Source organism: Trematomus bernacchii, unplaced genomic scaffold (assembly GCF_902827165.1).
Source record: "Trematomus bernacchii unplaced genomic scaffold, fTreBer1.1, whole genome shotgun sequence".
In the NCBI taxonomy this organism is placed as follows: domain Eukaryota; kingdom Metazoa; phylum Chordata; class Actinopteri; order Perciformes; family Nototheniidae; genus Trematomus; species Trematomus bernacchii.
Window position 1 is genome coordinate 2312494 of NW_022987605.1, and position 15129 is coordinate 2327622.

Genomic DNA, 15129 nt, shown 5'->3' on the forward strand with positions numbered 1-15129 from the left:
CTATAGTTTTCGGCTTTTATAGCTGATGTCAATAAGAGTTGTTGGGGCTTGTTTTCTTGTCGAAGAAACAAGCCCCAACAACTTCATTATCAGTCTTAAAATATTCTGTTCCAAGTAAAATTGAAAATATTACTTACGTAGAAGTACCTAAGTATTATCAGCAACATTTACTTCAAGTGTCAAAAGTAAAAGTACTCAAAATGCATAATGCCTCTGATTACAGTATTATATTATCATAGATCATTATATCATCTTGCTTTTATAACTAATAAAACATGTAGAAGCACTTTAATGTGGTGCCAATTTACTAATTATTTAATTAGTAAAATGCTGGGAATATGTGTAGTACAGTACTGCATCTATCATATATCATGTGTTTTTTATATGTAAAAAGTAAGTAGTGACTGAGTATTAGATAATTCACTTTAGTCTAAGTTATCTCAGTGGGTCTCAAACGGTTTGGTCACAATTTATGTAAACATATATTTCCAAGGCACACCTTTATAATTATTAGGATAAATAACAACAGGTTTGAAATCATTTCAATGTATACTATAGTATAGGACAGTAAACCAAAAATATCGTTTAAAACTGGAGATATTAAAAAAAATGCATGAATAAATAAATGTTAACTGGTAAAATAAATAAGATATGAATGAACAAAAAATATATAATACGTTACATTTATTTGTTATTGGCTATGGTAGGTTATTGGTTATGTTCACATACTTATTTGATTATTAAAATGTAAACCGATCTTTTTCATATGGGTGTTTTAGAGTTGTACCCCCTAGATCTAGTCTCTAGTAATTCTGCTCAAAGTGCACCAGATTGAAGCATTTTACTTTAACATTTTCAAAAAAATCTTTCCGGGGGGGCATACCGCCGGACCCCCCTAGAGCAGTGGTTCTCAACTGGTGGGTCGCGACCCAAAAGTGGGTCGCGGACCCGTTTCAAGTGGGTCGCGGATGTGTGAGTGAAGAAAAAAAAGTTGAAAAAAAAAATTGCAATTTTTTTTTTTTTTTTTTTGGGGAAAAAATGCAAACTTTTATTTTGAAGGCCCGATTTTCTAACGCTGTGCATGCAGTAGGCGTTGGACTGGAAGTACCGGAGACCATAAATGGTTTTGAAAACTTCTGTCACGTAGTGATCATCTTCTCAATAAAACATCTCTGCTGATGTTTTTTCGAGTCTTCTGGCCAATCAGAATCAAGATTGTTGCCGGAAGTCCCCACGGAGAATAACTGCGGTAGAACTATTCTTTATACATCCATGGGTACTTCAAAATGAACACATAATGAAATATGACCCCCGGTTTGATGATTGACAGGTCACAGAACAATGGGAGCTATCTACCCTTACCCACAATTTAAAGTAAATCACACAAACTATCTCCTATTCTCGCAGCAAGATGTCAGAACTAAGTGAAAAACAAACAATGGCATAAAATATTATTAATATGTCGGGTAGTAATAGATTTATTTATTTTCTTCTCAGAGTGTACCAGAATGCGTAGTTTATGTTAGTATTTCTAAAAATCTCCTGGGGGAGAATCCCCCCAGACCCCCCTGCTGGGGTTGGGTTTTCAGCATGTGAGCCTTTTTATATAGTTCAGCTTTGATTCCATCATCTCATTAAACCTTTTTTAAAAGCATACTTCTGTGAAGGGATATATGCACTGTACTTCACTTTTATTAATATTGTATTCTGAAAAGCGTATATATTACAGCACGATATTTTGTTGAATAGATTTCAGTGGTTCAAAATGTTGGGTCACGATGTATTGACCAAGTAAAAAGTGGGTCCCGAGGCCTGACCAGTTGAGAACCACTGCCCTAGAGGATGTGACGTCCACCCCCCAATTAAAACATGTTCATACAATAATGAATACATTTGAAACCTTCTTTATATATAACCAACATGTCAATACGTTTCAGTTTTTGTAGTGTATTGGTCTTTTGTAGAGATTTTTCATTGATTCTTTATATATTCTATTGTGTATTGCTTGGAGGGGGGGGGGGCACCAAATCATAATCTCGCCTAGGGCACCAAAATGTCTAGGGCCGGCCCTGAGTGTTAAATACATGTACTTGTGTAAAAAGTACACTATTTGCCTCCAAAATGTAGTGGAGTACAAGTATATGTAGAATAAAATTGCTCCAGTAAGGTGCAGGTAGGCCTATGTGGAAATTGTACTTGAGTAAATGTACTTAGTAACTTTTCACCACTGTTCATTGTATATAGAGATGTATTTCACCCTTCCACTGATTTTCTTCCATAATATAAAAGGGTTTCTGCTTTGGGTCTGATAAAGAAAAGCTTAAACAAAGACTAGCTAAAGGAAATATTTAGTCTGTAGCCTACTCAGCTGTGTTATACCAGACGGCTTTTAATTAGAAGCTTTGTTTGATCTGCTTCCGACTGAGGTGTTAATTTCGACAAACCTAAATGAATGTGAGGCATTCACCTTCAACAGTGGAGGATGTTGATTGAGTCCTGTGATAAACTAATTAGCTATTTCTCTGTTAAGGACAGCAAACACACTTTTGAAAATCAGTCAAATGAAAGTACGTGCATAGAACAATAACATAATAGTATTAACCGACGACCAATGTCATAAATCACGTGTTTTCCCATAAATGCATTCACATTGATTGAATGTATTCATCTTAATGTAAAATACCTGGACCTTAATGTACCGTTATCACTGGGTCATCAGCTCGTGTACCGCGTCCGGACGTGATTGGTCGCTCGGCTCGTGACGTACAGCTCCAGCACACCTGATGCTTATTTGATGTGGAAGGCGGGAGCTGAGGCCGGTTTAAAAGACGCACGGGGAACACTCATTCGTTGCTTGTGACTCCATAACAACCCAGCAGTGTTAAGGTCCAGTGCCATTCCTCTAACCACACCCAGGCCTCCGTTTCTCAGTCCGGTTTTGAGGCTCTGTTCTGCCGCCGTTTACCTCCCAAATCCTCCGAGCAACTCCATCCGTCTGCAGCCATGTTTGAGGTAAGTCAAGCTACTATTGCAATGCTGTCTAGACTTTTGACTTAATTGGCTTAGGTTGGTAGACTTGAGTAACATTTTGAATCAAAATACCTTTATTAGTCCCACAGAGAGGACATTTACATTGTTATCCACATCTGTGCTCCCGGGTGTATCTGTGTATTCTTCTTGTATGTTCCTGCCTGTGTACATGACATAAACTGCTGCTCATAACCAATTGCCCCTTGCGGGATTAATAAAGTTGTTGATTGATTACAGCAAAAGTATAGAGGTTCAAATATTTATTTGTGATTTGAATGTTTATGGCTTTTTATATAAATTGATGTAATAACCATATTCATGCAATGCAGCCTCAATGAAAGTAGATATAAGGTAACAGCTGACGGTATATTGTGTTTTTTCCATTCTGCTGGGCTGGTTAAACTGCGAGGAGCTGTAATCATCACACTATAGAAAGTTTTGACTTTAAAAGCAAGTCCTCTACTAATATTAAAATATGGCTATAAAATGCCAGCAACACGTAAAACAGAAATGAAGAGAAACTCTATATTGGCGAGCTTCAAAGGCAAGCCCAGACGTAACACCAGAGTTGTATCAGAAACATATTTTTATTCTTCACCCCTGCCTAACAGTCTTAATTAGATGCTTTATAGAGTATTGGATGTTGGGCCTCTGAGTCATCTTACCCATTGCATTGTGATATTGTTGGCTCAAACCATGTAGGCTACAGGCCATGGGCACCATTTTGTTTTCAATTGTGAGCTCATTTCCCATGCTGAATATTTAGTGTCTAAAAGAGCAGTAGATTGAGGTTTTTCCTGAACTTGGACCATATGGTCTACAGGAAACTGTCTCTACAACTACATGAAGTTTAAGAAGCCATGGGAACAGATTCCTGTACGTAGACGGAGCAGGTCTTTTTTATACCATGCTAACTCAATCTCCGCTCTTTATCTTTCTTACAGACCAGTAGTGATGCCCTGTTCCTGCCTACCTACCAAGACGAGGAGATGGTGGACAACCTGCTGTCCAGCGAGGATTCTGATGGAGACTCTGGTGTAGTAGGGCTCTCCCTGGCTAAGGCCCTGCTCCCGCTGGTGGACTCCTCCTCCCCGCCCCTCATCCCCTGGGTGTGCTCCACCCGCTTCAAGACGGAGCTCTGCACCAGCTACTCGTCCAACGGCTTCTGCAAGTACGCCGAGCGCTGCCAGTTTGCCCACGGCCTCCACGAGCTCCACGTGCCCTTCCGCCACCCAAAGTACAAGACTGAGTTGTGCCGCAGCTTCCACACCACCAGCCACTGTTACTACGGCAACCGCTGCCTGTTCGTCCACAGCTCCACCGAGCAGCGGCCCTCCCTGCGCCGCCGCAGGAACGTCGCCTGCCGCACCTTCTGCTCCTTTGGTGTCTGTCCCTTTGGAACCCGCTGTAACTTCTTGCATGTAAAGGGTGGAGATGTCTGCAGTGCTCTGGAGTCTCCTTACGTCATGGAGGAGAAGACTCCACCTCCAGCGCCATCTGTATCCAGCCCCCAGCTCCACCCCCAGGCCAAGGAGTGGAAGCCTCGGGGAGCTCTGTGCCACACCTTCAGCTCCTTCGGGTTCTGCCTGTACGGAACGCGCTGCCGCTTCCAGCACGGCCTCCCCAACAAGATCAAGACCCCAGAGCAGACCTTCTTCCCCCAGCTGTCCCCTGGTTTAGACTCCTCCACCTCCTTCTTCCCCTCTTGCTCATCCATTCCTTCCACCTCCTCCTCTCCACCATCAGCCTCCTCTGTCAACACCCCCACTGCAGAGGCCACAGCCCACAACGCCTTCACCTTCTCCAGCCAGCACCTGAGCGACCTGCTGCTGCCGCTGGCCCTCCACCTGCAGCAGCTGGAGAGCAGCAAGGCGCAGGAGATCTGGGAAAACAGGGCGCTCTGACAGGAAGTGGTCGTAGTTAGAATCCAGCATCAGCACTGAACAACACAGCTCCATTAAAACCTGTCTTATGGAAACATTTTTTTTTAAATCCTCCCCTTTCCATAGGGAATTTATTATATTTTTTAATTAAGGTTGTTTGACTTGAGAGCTTGTGTCAGCAGTTTAGATGGGACATGAACTTTTCAATTTCAGATCAAGTAGTCTGTGGAAAATCTAAAGTTGATGCTATGAATGTATATTTTTTTTAAACTATTGTAAATACTTTATTAATGAACTGAGTAAATGAGATGTCTGAGCTCAGAATCATGAATAAACTCATTTTAATCTAACCTTCATGTTGTGGTTTTCTCTATGGTTTCCAGATTTTAAACCTTTTCACATGCAAATGTAACTGAATGCAGCTGTATTTTTTTTTTATGAGAACTTTGAGTGTGACAATGGCCTGCACATCCCTAGGTGTATAGGACATTACAAAAAAATGGTCAAGCTGTTTTACATGTTAAAAGAAATATGCTCATAGCATGGGTGTCACAATAAGGGGTTATTTTGCACCTGAAATGTAGGCATGCAAGTCTGAGCACAATTACAATTCTACTCTTAGGATTCTTGTGGACAAACAAATTGCATGGTTGCTCCTGCCTTTCATCACACACTGTACATCCCTGGATCCAGGTTCCAACATCAAGAGGAAAGCCTGGGACCAGAACAGCAAGACAGAAGCCCAGCTTTTAACATTAGATGCCAGATTCATACAGTTAAAATGTGAGTCTTACTGGCGCTATATATATATATATATATATATATATATATATATATATATATATATATATTTTTTTTTAATCGTGTTCTCAGTTGACCCATGTGAGCCCTCAATTCAACAGGACCAGCTGCCTGTCTAACTGCTTTTCAATTAACCAATCTGCAGCTCGGTGCTTTTCAATTCACCAATCACAAGCCTTTAACTCCAAGCGCGTCACTAGTATACGGAAGATGTCAACATGCACCCAAGCAGAGTCAAGCTGGAGTCAAGTTGCCTATATTAAACCGGATGTTGCACTTAGGTCAAATGTATTCAGTTAATTCAAGAACGTTTGAAATGCATTACCTAAACGTTGACGCTGTACACCCTCATCTGTAGTAGATTTTATGTGACCCCTAATGCGTCACACTCATAGGGTCACACTATTCAGAAACAGACGGAATGGGCCCCCCAGGGTTGTCTTATTTTGAAGGGTCTGACGGATGTACATCTTTCTTGCTTTCTAACTTTACACTGTTAATGGAGCGGCTAATGTTTACAGTCTGAGGTGTATAGCTACGCTGATGTAAAACGTTCCCTCTTAAGATACTCAGCCGTTCTAGATAAGAAGGTAAAGTATTGTTAAAATACCAACGATTTTGCATGGCGTTTTCTTTATCCGTAGACAGCTAACTTTAGTTATTAGCATCTCGAATGATTGTAGCTAGCTACAGCCGGTACTGTTATGGCTCCGGCTAGTAACGTGATTGTTGCCTCACTGTATTTTACTCTGATATAACCCAAATGATGCAGTTACAGACACACCGGACTAGTGTAGTTGTATCGGTGTCACTTTGACTAATGTTCAGTCACATCAAATAGTTTGTTCCAGCTGATAGACGGCACCCTGACTTCATGTTGTGAGCATGATGTGAAGAGACCCCAACACTTGTGCCAATTACAATTAAAACATTTGGTGATTTTCAATGTTTGAACTAATATCATTAATACATGAAGGGTAATCACCTGCAACAAATCTGATATGTGCTTTAGTAAATTCGGGATATAGCTTATTCACAAATAACGACTCAATATTCATAATCTAAATCTAAACTTTTTAACACTAGTTGTAGAAGTGCTTTGTACGGAGGCCCGGAGGTTCCAAAAAGACCTGTCGCTCTCCGCTTTTTGTTCGTGTCCAAGGAGATGTAGAGGGCTTGTAAACGGCCAAAGGTAGCTCTTAACGTTAACGTAGGTGCTGTTTCCTTTCAGTTTCTGAGTGGTCGCCGTGAGCATGGCGGACCGGGAGGAGCGACGCTTCGCGGAGGTTTCCCGGGACTCCGTCAAACTCATGGCCGAGAGTTCAGGCGTGGAGCTCGGCGACGATGTGGCCACACTGCTGGCGGAGGATGTGTGTTACCGGCTGAGGGAGGCGACTCAGGTCGGTGCAGCCCGGGTGCATGGACAGATCACTGCAAACATGTGATACCCTACACTAAATGTATCTTTACAGGCTATTATTGTAACCAGCCTCATCAGCTGTTTATGAAGTATTGACGTATTGACACATATGAACAAATATGTGGGAGAGGTGGGAGAAGTACTTAGATTTTATACTTGAGTAAAAGTAGAAGTACCAGAGTGTAGGAATACTTGTGTAGTTACAAGTAAAAGTCCTGCATTCAAATGTTCCTCAAGTAAAAGTAAAACAAGTATTGACATCGAAATAAAGTTATAGTACCAAAAGTAAAAGTAGTCATTGTGCAGATTGGTCCATTTCAGAATAATATATATGATATGTTTTATAATGATTGATCATGAAAGTGTTCTCAAAGCTGGTAAAGGTGCAGCTAGTTTGAATGACTTTGTATACTGCAGGGTAGCTTGTGAATTTACTCCAGGTGGAACTAAAGTCTGATTTAACACTTGATTATATTTCACATCATTCATCCACATCTGTAAAGTAACTAAAGGTATTACATAATTGTGGTTAAAAGTAAGTAAAAGTACATGATTTACCTTTGATTTGTAATGGAGTACAACGTAGCAAAAAAAGTACAGTACTTGAGTAAATCTATTTAGTTACTTTACACCACTGCTTGACTCAAAATTAGTCTTTTGAGTAAGAAGCAATCATCACATTTATGCATAAAAGGCTATTCTTGTTTCATACTCTGGAGGTGAATTTTGGGTGGATTATCACGTACGTGGAAGGAAGTATACACACACATATTGACGAATACAGTATGTATCACATCATTGTCTAATATGCAGTGTATGTGTTTTGTGGCCCACACAGAGCAGCTCTCAGTTTATGAGACATGCCAAGAGGAGGAAGCTGACGGTGGAGGACTTCAACAGAGCTCTGCGCTGGAGCAACGTGGAGGTGAGGATGTTGTTCACACCATCAATGGTCTGTTTCCAATAATGTCTCCAGGGTCAGTTTTACACGAGTCTCTGTGTGTTCATCAGGCTATATGTGGCTACGGCGCCCAGGATGCTCTTCCTTTCCGCTCAGCTAAAGAAGGAGAGCTTTTCTTCATCGAGGACCGGGACATCAACCTGGTGGAGCTGGCTCTGGCCACCAACATTCCCAAAGGCTGTGCGGAGACCCTGGTGCGAGGTAAGACCCACCGCCGCCATATTGACAGAACAGATGCTTCTTTCATGCTAACATTTTGATCTGGAGGAATCTGTTACTGATCATTTCTCCTGTTTTCTTCTTCTGACAGTAAATGTGTCTTACCTGGATGGGAAAGGAAACCTGGAGCCTCAGGGGACAGGTAAGACTGAGACCCTTTATTATTAATATGCTTCACACGGTAGGGGATGTTGCCTCTCCTCTCAACACTATAATGACTGTTGGCAGGTGAAAATCACTGATTTTGTAGTAACACCAGGTTTCAATCTGAAAATTACACTCTTGTGCCCGATCACGTAAAACAACTGCAACTCAGATGATATAGGATATTGCGCTCATGCAATAAAACAAACACTCACCATTACAGAATAATCATGAATATCCCAGAAGAAGTGACCTAGCTCGCCATCATGTTGGAGAAGTAAAACAAAGAGCCTGATTTATAAAAATACAGAGATTAATACGTAAAAGAGAACAGACTTGTATAATGTGTATGACCTTTTTAAGGAAAATCAATTCCAGTGTTTTCAGATCCATTTGAGTTTCAAGTCATTTCGGAGGATTATGTGGATAATCTAGTGAATCGCAGGACAGGATAATCATGATATGAATTTTTCACATTGTCCCATTCCAAAACACAGCGCTAGGTAGTGATATAGAACCCTTTTTTAAGGTTGTTTCCCTGGCGTTGATCAGTGAATTTAATGTAAATATATTGACAAACCAGTGACATAACGCAAAGAAAGAGCTGAGTCACTGGCAGGCTGTCTGCAACACATAACATGGAGGGAGGGGTTACATTTCAAGCCTTTTGTAGTTATTTTTGATACGTGTATTTCACTCTACACCAGTTAATTGAGGGTTTTATTGTGCATCAGTTGTTTGACCTCACTGTTGAATTGTCCCAGTTCCCTCAGCGGTGCAGACTCTATCAGAGGACCTGTTGAAGTACTACCAGCAGATCACACGGGCCATCCTGGGGGAGGACCCCCACCTCATGAAGGTAAAGCTCTGCTGAACACTGATGTAGGGTTGAGCTCAGGGGGGTCAAACGGTCGTGGGCCAAAACCAGGCCTCCAGAGGGTCCAATCCGGTCCGCATTATGACTTTCCAAAGGGTGGAAATTAGAAAGAAGACATTAACTGCAATTTTCACAACTTTATTGTATTTTGTCACAGGCAGGGGAGAACTGAACCTTCTTCCTTAATAGTTCCCACTTTAGTCTGTATGGTTGTGTGTCAGGATTACTACACAGATGTGGAAATGAATGTCAAATCATTTCTAGATCTTGACAAGTACTTTTGATCATAAAGTAAATTACTATATTGATCAGTTCCAGATACCGGTGACTACATGTTTCTTTAGAGACACTGTGTAAGTTGTAATGCACATGTGTAAATGATCAATTGAAGCAGATAATTGTAGAATTGCACTTATTTTTCTTAATGTTTTGTAAAAATATAGTTCATTAAATGTGAACATTTTTACAATGTACTTTTTGCACTAAAACAAAGGAAAGGAGTTGTTGTTATTTATAGGTTATTATGCTGTGATCTTTTTACTGGTCCGGCCCACTTGAGATCAAACATGGCTGTATGTGGCCCCTGAACTAAACTGAGTTTGAGGCCCCTGGTCCAGCTAAACAACGTGTCACAGCAAACATCTCTCCTGTGTTTCAGGTGGCTCTGCTGGACCTCCAGTCCAACTCCAAGATCGCCGCCCTCCTGCCATACTTTGTTTACGTCATCAGTGGGGTAGGTCCATCCCATCATCTCCTAGGTGATCTCACCTTTATCTGGTTGTTGACTGTGTGTGTGTGTGTGTGTGTGTGTGTGTGTCTGTGTGTGTGTGTGTGTGTCCAGGTGAAGTCGGTGAGCCACGACCTGGAGCAGCTGAACCGGCTCCTCCACATGGTGAAGAGCCTGGTCCAGAACCCCAACCTGTACCTGGGCTCGTACGTGCGCAGCCTGGTGTCCAGCGTCATGTACTGCATCCTGGAGCCCCTCGCCGCCTCCATCAACCCGCTCAATGACCACTGGACCCTCCGGGACTACGCCGCGCTGCTGCTCAGCCACATCTTCTGGTGAGGGGTCCACCAGGCTGCTGTTCAACATTCAAAGGGCTTTATTTTCATATGCACAGTAGCTACAGGGGAGATATGGCAATGGAAACCTGAAGTCCCAGGCTCCGCAAAAATATCAATAAAATACTGTTTATTTATTGTTTACTGTTTACTTAGACACAGAGGTTGAAAAGACCACATAAATAACATGCATATAAAATCAGGGGTTAGTACAAAACTCAAAAATAATTACCATAATCATTAGTATTACAGATCACATACTTTACAACACACAGCATGCAGTTTACCATTTATTTTAGCTTTTTAGTACATTTTTATGGAGATCTTTTACTATTTTGTTCCCACAAATTATTCAGCACCTCATGGAATCATTTGTAATTGAATAGCTGCACTTCTTTTGGGCCACCTGCACAGATGAGCAAGCTCCAAAAACAAATAAATGACATTTTTACTATCTAAAGTTGTAACGGCGAACCTGTTACCAAACTGTGGCCACATTCAGAGCTGAGTACATCCAACATGTAATACAGTCCATATGACTTATTACTGTCTTTTTTAAGTCATAAGTTACATTACAATATTACTGTCTCTGAAATGTAATGAGTTAACCTTCTTTTATATTACTTTTGAGTTACTTTACCAAAATAACCTCAAAAGAATGGCTAGGTCTGTAGTTTAGTGCAGCTCATTATACATCCAGTGAAGGGCGATGTGGTATAGCATAACAACTGTGTAGGCCATTAAGGCTATAACAACTTTTATTACACGGCTTAGTTGAACACTGGATTCTGATTGTAAATTCTTAACATGTGACACGTTGTTAATACAGTAGTACAGACCGCTGTCAAGGACTGTAATGAAGGTTGCTAAGGAGGATCAAGAAAGAGAAAGGAAAGAGGTTAAAAGACGGAGCGCTGGACGTCAGATAAATCACCAGAAGAAGGCAGAGAGGAAGTAAACAATAACAGGAACACGGAATGGGCTCTGTAGTTTGTTTAGTATATGGCTGTGTAATAAGTGGGATAGTGTGCAGCGAGGCGGTCCTTATGGGGAAAAGAACACCCGACAGGCTGATCAGGGAACCCGATCTTGATGAGCCTGAAGGGTAAACACCAGGCTTACTAATCTACCCACACAATTTTTCTCTGGTGTCGAATTGTCTCGCTATGTTTGTAAATTCTTAAAAAACAAAACACCATTTAATTTCGGGTTAAAATGTGTTGTAACTGCGTTACTGAGAATTGTAACGGGTAGTATATTACCCAAATGTCATTAGTAATGCGTTACATTACTTCGTTACAGCAAAAAGTAATACATTACTGTACCTCCGTTACTTTTGTAACGCGTTACAGCCAACACTGGTGTCAGCCAGTCTGGTGAACGGCCAATCAAAGTCCTTTCTCTGTTAATGTGTTTCCCTCAGGACTCACGGTGACCTGGTGAGCGGTCTGTACCATCAGATCCTCCTGTCCCTGCAGAAGGTTCTGTCGGACCCGGTGCGGCCCCTCTGCTCCCACTACGGGGCCGTGGTGGGGCTCCACGCTCTGGGCTGGAAGGTACGCTCCCTGCTGCCCTCTGGGAACATCAGTCATCTGGTTGTTCTTCATTTACCTGAAGTACTCTGTGTGTCTCCTGGCAGGCTGTAGAGAGGGTGCTGTTCCCTCACCTCCCTGCGTACTGGGCCAACCTGCAGGCGGTGCTGGACGATTACTCTGTGTCCAACGCACAGGTCAAAGCCGACGGACACAAGGTGTACGGAGCCATCCTGGTCAGTACTGCAGGGGTCCAGCCCGGCTGGTTGGTTTATCGTCCAATTCCTACATATGATATCATTTGCACCTTGTGTGCAAAGTTTGACCTGCCCTCTAAGTATTTGTGCAATCATTTTGGGTTAGGCTTTTTTAGGGTTAGGGTTTAAGACCTGGAAACTGTTAGTATTTTGTGCTAAACATCACATTAAAAGTTTAACACAGATCATTGGGAGAACTGAAAAAGAACCTTAATTTGAAATGACATTTTTTGCTCTTTCTTACTGTTAATTGGATGGACCCTTCTCCGGACGGAGATATTATTGTTATTATGGATATCATTATTTTTCACTTTGACACTTTGAGTCATTGGCACAATCCAAACAACTTAATTTTGTATTTAAATTGACTACAGTCATTTTTCATGATGACACCTTACACATAATACCAAAGGGAGGAATAATGAATGATTTGGAACAGAAATAGAAATGCCTATGGTGGCAGTATAAAGGTCCTTGGGCCATCACACGCTATATCCCTGCTGGGAGTTCTGTACTGTATGTACATGTGACATTTTGTACTCGTACTACTCCTAGAGAAATGCTTGAAGTAATGTTTTTCACACCATTGATATTTAAATGTCACAGTCTATAGCAATGTAGCATTACACTGACGCACATCCCTGAAGAGTTCCCTGTGTGTCCTGCAGGTGGCGGTGGAGCGGCTGCTGAAGATGAAGGCTCTGTCTCTGAGTCAGCCTGCAGAGGGGGGGTCCGGGGGTCCGCAGGTCTCCGTGGGGGGTGCCATGGGGTACAGGGTGAGCTCCCCTGGCCTCAGCCCCCCCCCAGAGCCTCTGTCAGACGCCGCCCTGGGCATCGCCAGCCACCTGCAGGCGGGGGGGGCCGGCTGCCCCTGGGAGGAGTGGACCCCCGTCCCCCTGCCCGCCATGTACTCCGAGCTGTACTCCTTCTTCGGGGACAGCCTGGCGGTCCGGTTCAGCACGGGGCCCGGGTGGGGCAGCCCCCCCTGCACCCTGTCCCAGCACAGTGACACCAAGAAGGAGCCTGCTGGCCCCGCCTCCAACCCAGACACCACCCGAAAGATGCCCCAGCTGACGGCCAACCTCAACATCAGCCCCAGGCAGGACGGGAGCCCTCGCACCGACCCCCCCCCACCCAGCCTGGCAGCCACCGGACCAGGAAGGTGAGAAAAGGAATGAAAGGGGCCCTGTTATGTTTTTTGGTTCTCCCTCTCCTGTAGTGTGCTCTATAGGTTAGTGCATGTCAATGGTCTGCAGAGGCTGAACTCCCTGAGTTCCTCTCCCTCTTCTATTCTATTAGTAGTTGAATGAATGTGTAAAACTGAATTTGTGCTCATTTAAAGTTGTTCTGATAAAGGGATGAAAGACCTTTTTTATTATAAAGATGTATCGGTGTCCTTGACATAAAAGAGGAATAAATCACAACAGAAAGAACCATCAGAATTCGTACGTCCCTAGTTTTCATGACTGAATGATGCTAACTCTCTTCTCTCTCCTCAGGTCCCTGGCTCGCTCCTCTTCCTCCTCCTCTTCCTCCTCGGTGCAGCGCTCCAGATCGTCCTCGTCCCGCCCTGGCCAGCGCTCAGCCGGTCTGTCCCGAGACGTTTTCCCCAAAGCTCGCTTCACCCCCCCCCCCACAGGACTGCCGGTGTTCACCTTCCTGATTGGCGGGCGGCAGATGGGCCGGCGCTGCCAGGGCCGCCGCCCCTTCCAGACCAACTTCGCCCCGCCCCCGCCTCTTCCTGCCGTCCCGCCACGTGCCTACGCCCACAAACTGCCCGTCATCGGCCGGGTGGGCAAACCTGTCCGCCGGGGGGCCGGCTCCCATTACTCCCTTCACCTGCCTCTCTAGAGGGGGGGGGGGGGGGGCAGAGATCACTACTGACTTCAACACGCCTAGAATCACTTTCTTTTTTTGAAAGGATTCTGTTTTCTCATCAAGATGGAGAACAATGTTTGGCCAGTAGGGTCTCTCTACCAACGCATCCCACCTGACACTGCAGACATTCTCACCAAAAATATGAAGCACTTGCAGATTGAGGAGGATGTGATGATCTGTGCTAATCAGATTAGTGCAAATAGGATTTAAGTATAAAAACGTTATTGTTTATGTCCCACTAACAGGTGGTCCACATTGGTCGGTTTTTAGTTCCCCACCTTTTTTGACCTCAAATTGGTGTATTTCTGAATGAGCGGTTAGAAATGATATTATAATATTATTTTGGGAAAAAGAAAATTGGGAACACATGATCAATATATATATTGTCACTTTTTCAGTTGATATTTGAAACTGTAACTAACAGTTATTCTCATTTTTTGATGTGATTTTTGTAATTTTCCAACCAAAAGTGAAAAGGTGCAAAGTATGTTTAAATAACAATGTTATAAAAGAAGTGGAGCAAAGAGAAGCTGGATCCAGAGATGTTTTGCTGTGTTTAACTAACTCATTCGGAAAAAACGTTTTTGTTTGTTTGTATTGGTTAATGAGTTAGTCTTCATGTTGTTTGAGCACTAAATCTCATGAACCGTTGTACTATCTTTTGTGAACGTCCCCTTCTGCAGCGCCACTAGACGTTATGTGCTGAAGCTGGAGCTCAGACCCGAGTCATGAATCCCACAAAGGACAGAGAACAAGCGAGAAAAACATGGAGCCATAGTAAGAGTGCCAATTTCTCCCAGAAGCCCTGAAACCTGAAAACATGTATTTATACAGAGCTGTAGTTTTCACAGAATAAACCTTTCTCTTTTGTAAACCTTTCTCTTATTCCTTTGAGTCCAATATGCCTTGTCTGTATACAAACAATTAGTCTGTCTCTGTGCAGTGGTGTAAAGTAACTAAGTACATTTACTCACGTACACTATTGAGACACTTGTACTTTTTCAGACTTTTACATTTTTTTGTTCATTTGTACTTCTACTCCACTACAGTTCAGAGGTAAATGGT

General features: G+C 42.9%; 2 protein-coding genes across 4 annotated transcripts; both read left to right on the forward strand.

Moving 5' to 3' along the window:
* The first annotated feature begins 2836 nt into the window (after nt 1-2836).
* Nucleotides 2837-5267, forward strand: cth1 (cysteine three histidine 1). The gene is made up of 2 exons (XM_034130857.1): nt 2837-3012; nt 3975-5267. Exons 1-2 carry the CDS (start codon nt 3004-3006, stop codon nt 4932-4934), a joined length of 969 nt encoding a protein of 322 aa, XP_033986748.1. The 5' UTR covers nt 2837-3003; the 3' UTR covers nt 4935-5267.
* A 950-nt stretch (nt 5268-6217) lies between these two features.
* On the forward strand, nt 6218-14943 carry taf6l (TAF6-like RNA polymerase II, p300/CBP-associated factor (PCAF)-associated factor). Of its 3 annotated transcripts, none has more exons than XM_034130923.1 (12): nt 6218-6300; nt 6951-7114; nt 7973-8059; nt 8146-8296; nt 8406-8456; nt 9223-9317; nt 9994-10068; nt 10177-10397; nt 11821-11953; nt 12037-12165; nt 12855-13348; nt 13686-14943. In XM_034130923.1, exons 2-12 carry the CDS (start codon nt 6968-6970, stop codon nt 14035-14037), a joined length of 1935 nt encoding a protein of 644 aa, XP_033986814.1. In that variant the 5' UTR covers nt 6218-6300; nt 6951-6967; the 3' UTR covers nt 14038-14943. The 3 variants fall into 3 exon arrangements, with proteins under 3 accessions (XP_033986814.1, XP_033986812.1, XP_033986813.1); XM_034130921.1 differs by having other exon boundaries at nt 6219-6304; nt 6946-7114; XM_034130922.1 differs by having other exon boundaries at nt 6221-6299; nt 6944-7114.
* The last annotated feature ends 186 nt before the right edge of the window (nt 14944-15129 follow it).

Coding starts and splice junctions, on each gene's coding strand:
- taf6l (XM_034130923.1), top strand. CDS start 6,968: ATGGCGGACCGGGAGGAGCGACGCTTCGCGGAGGTTTCCCGGGACTCC. Junction 7,115..7,972: donor GGCTGAGGGAGGCGACTCAG/GTCGGTGCAGCC, acceptor TGGCCCACACAG/AGCAGCTCTCAGTTTATGAG. Junction 8,297..8,405: donor TGCGGAGACCCTGGTGCGAG/GTAAGACCCACC, acceptor TTCTTCTGACAG/TAAATGTGTCTTACCTGGAT.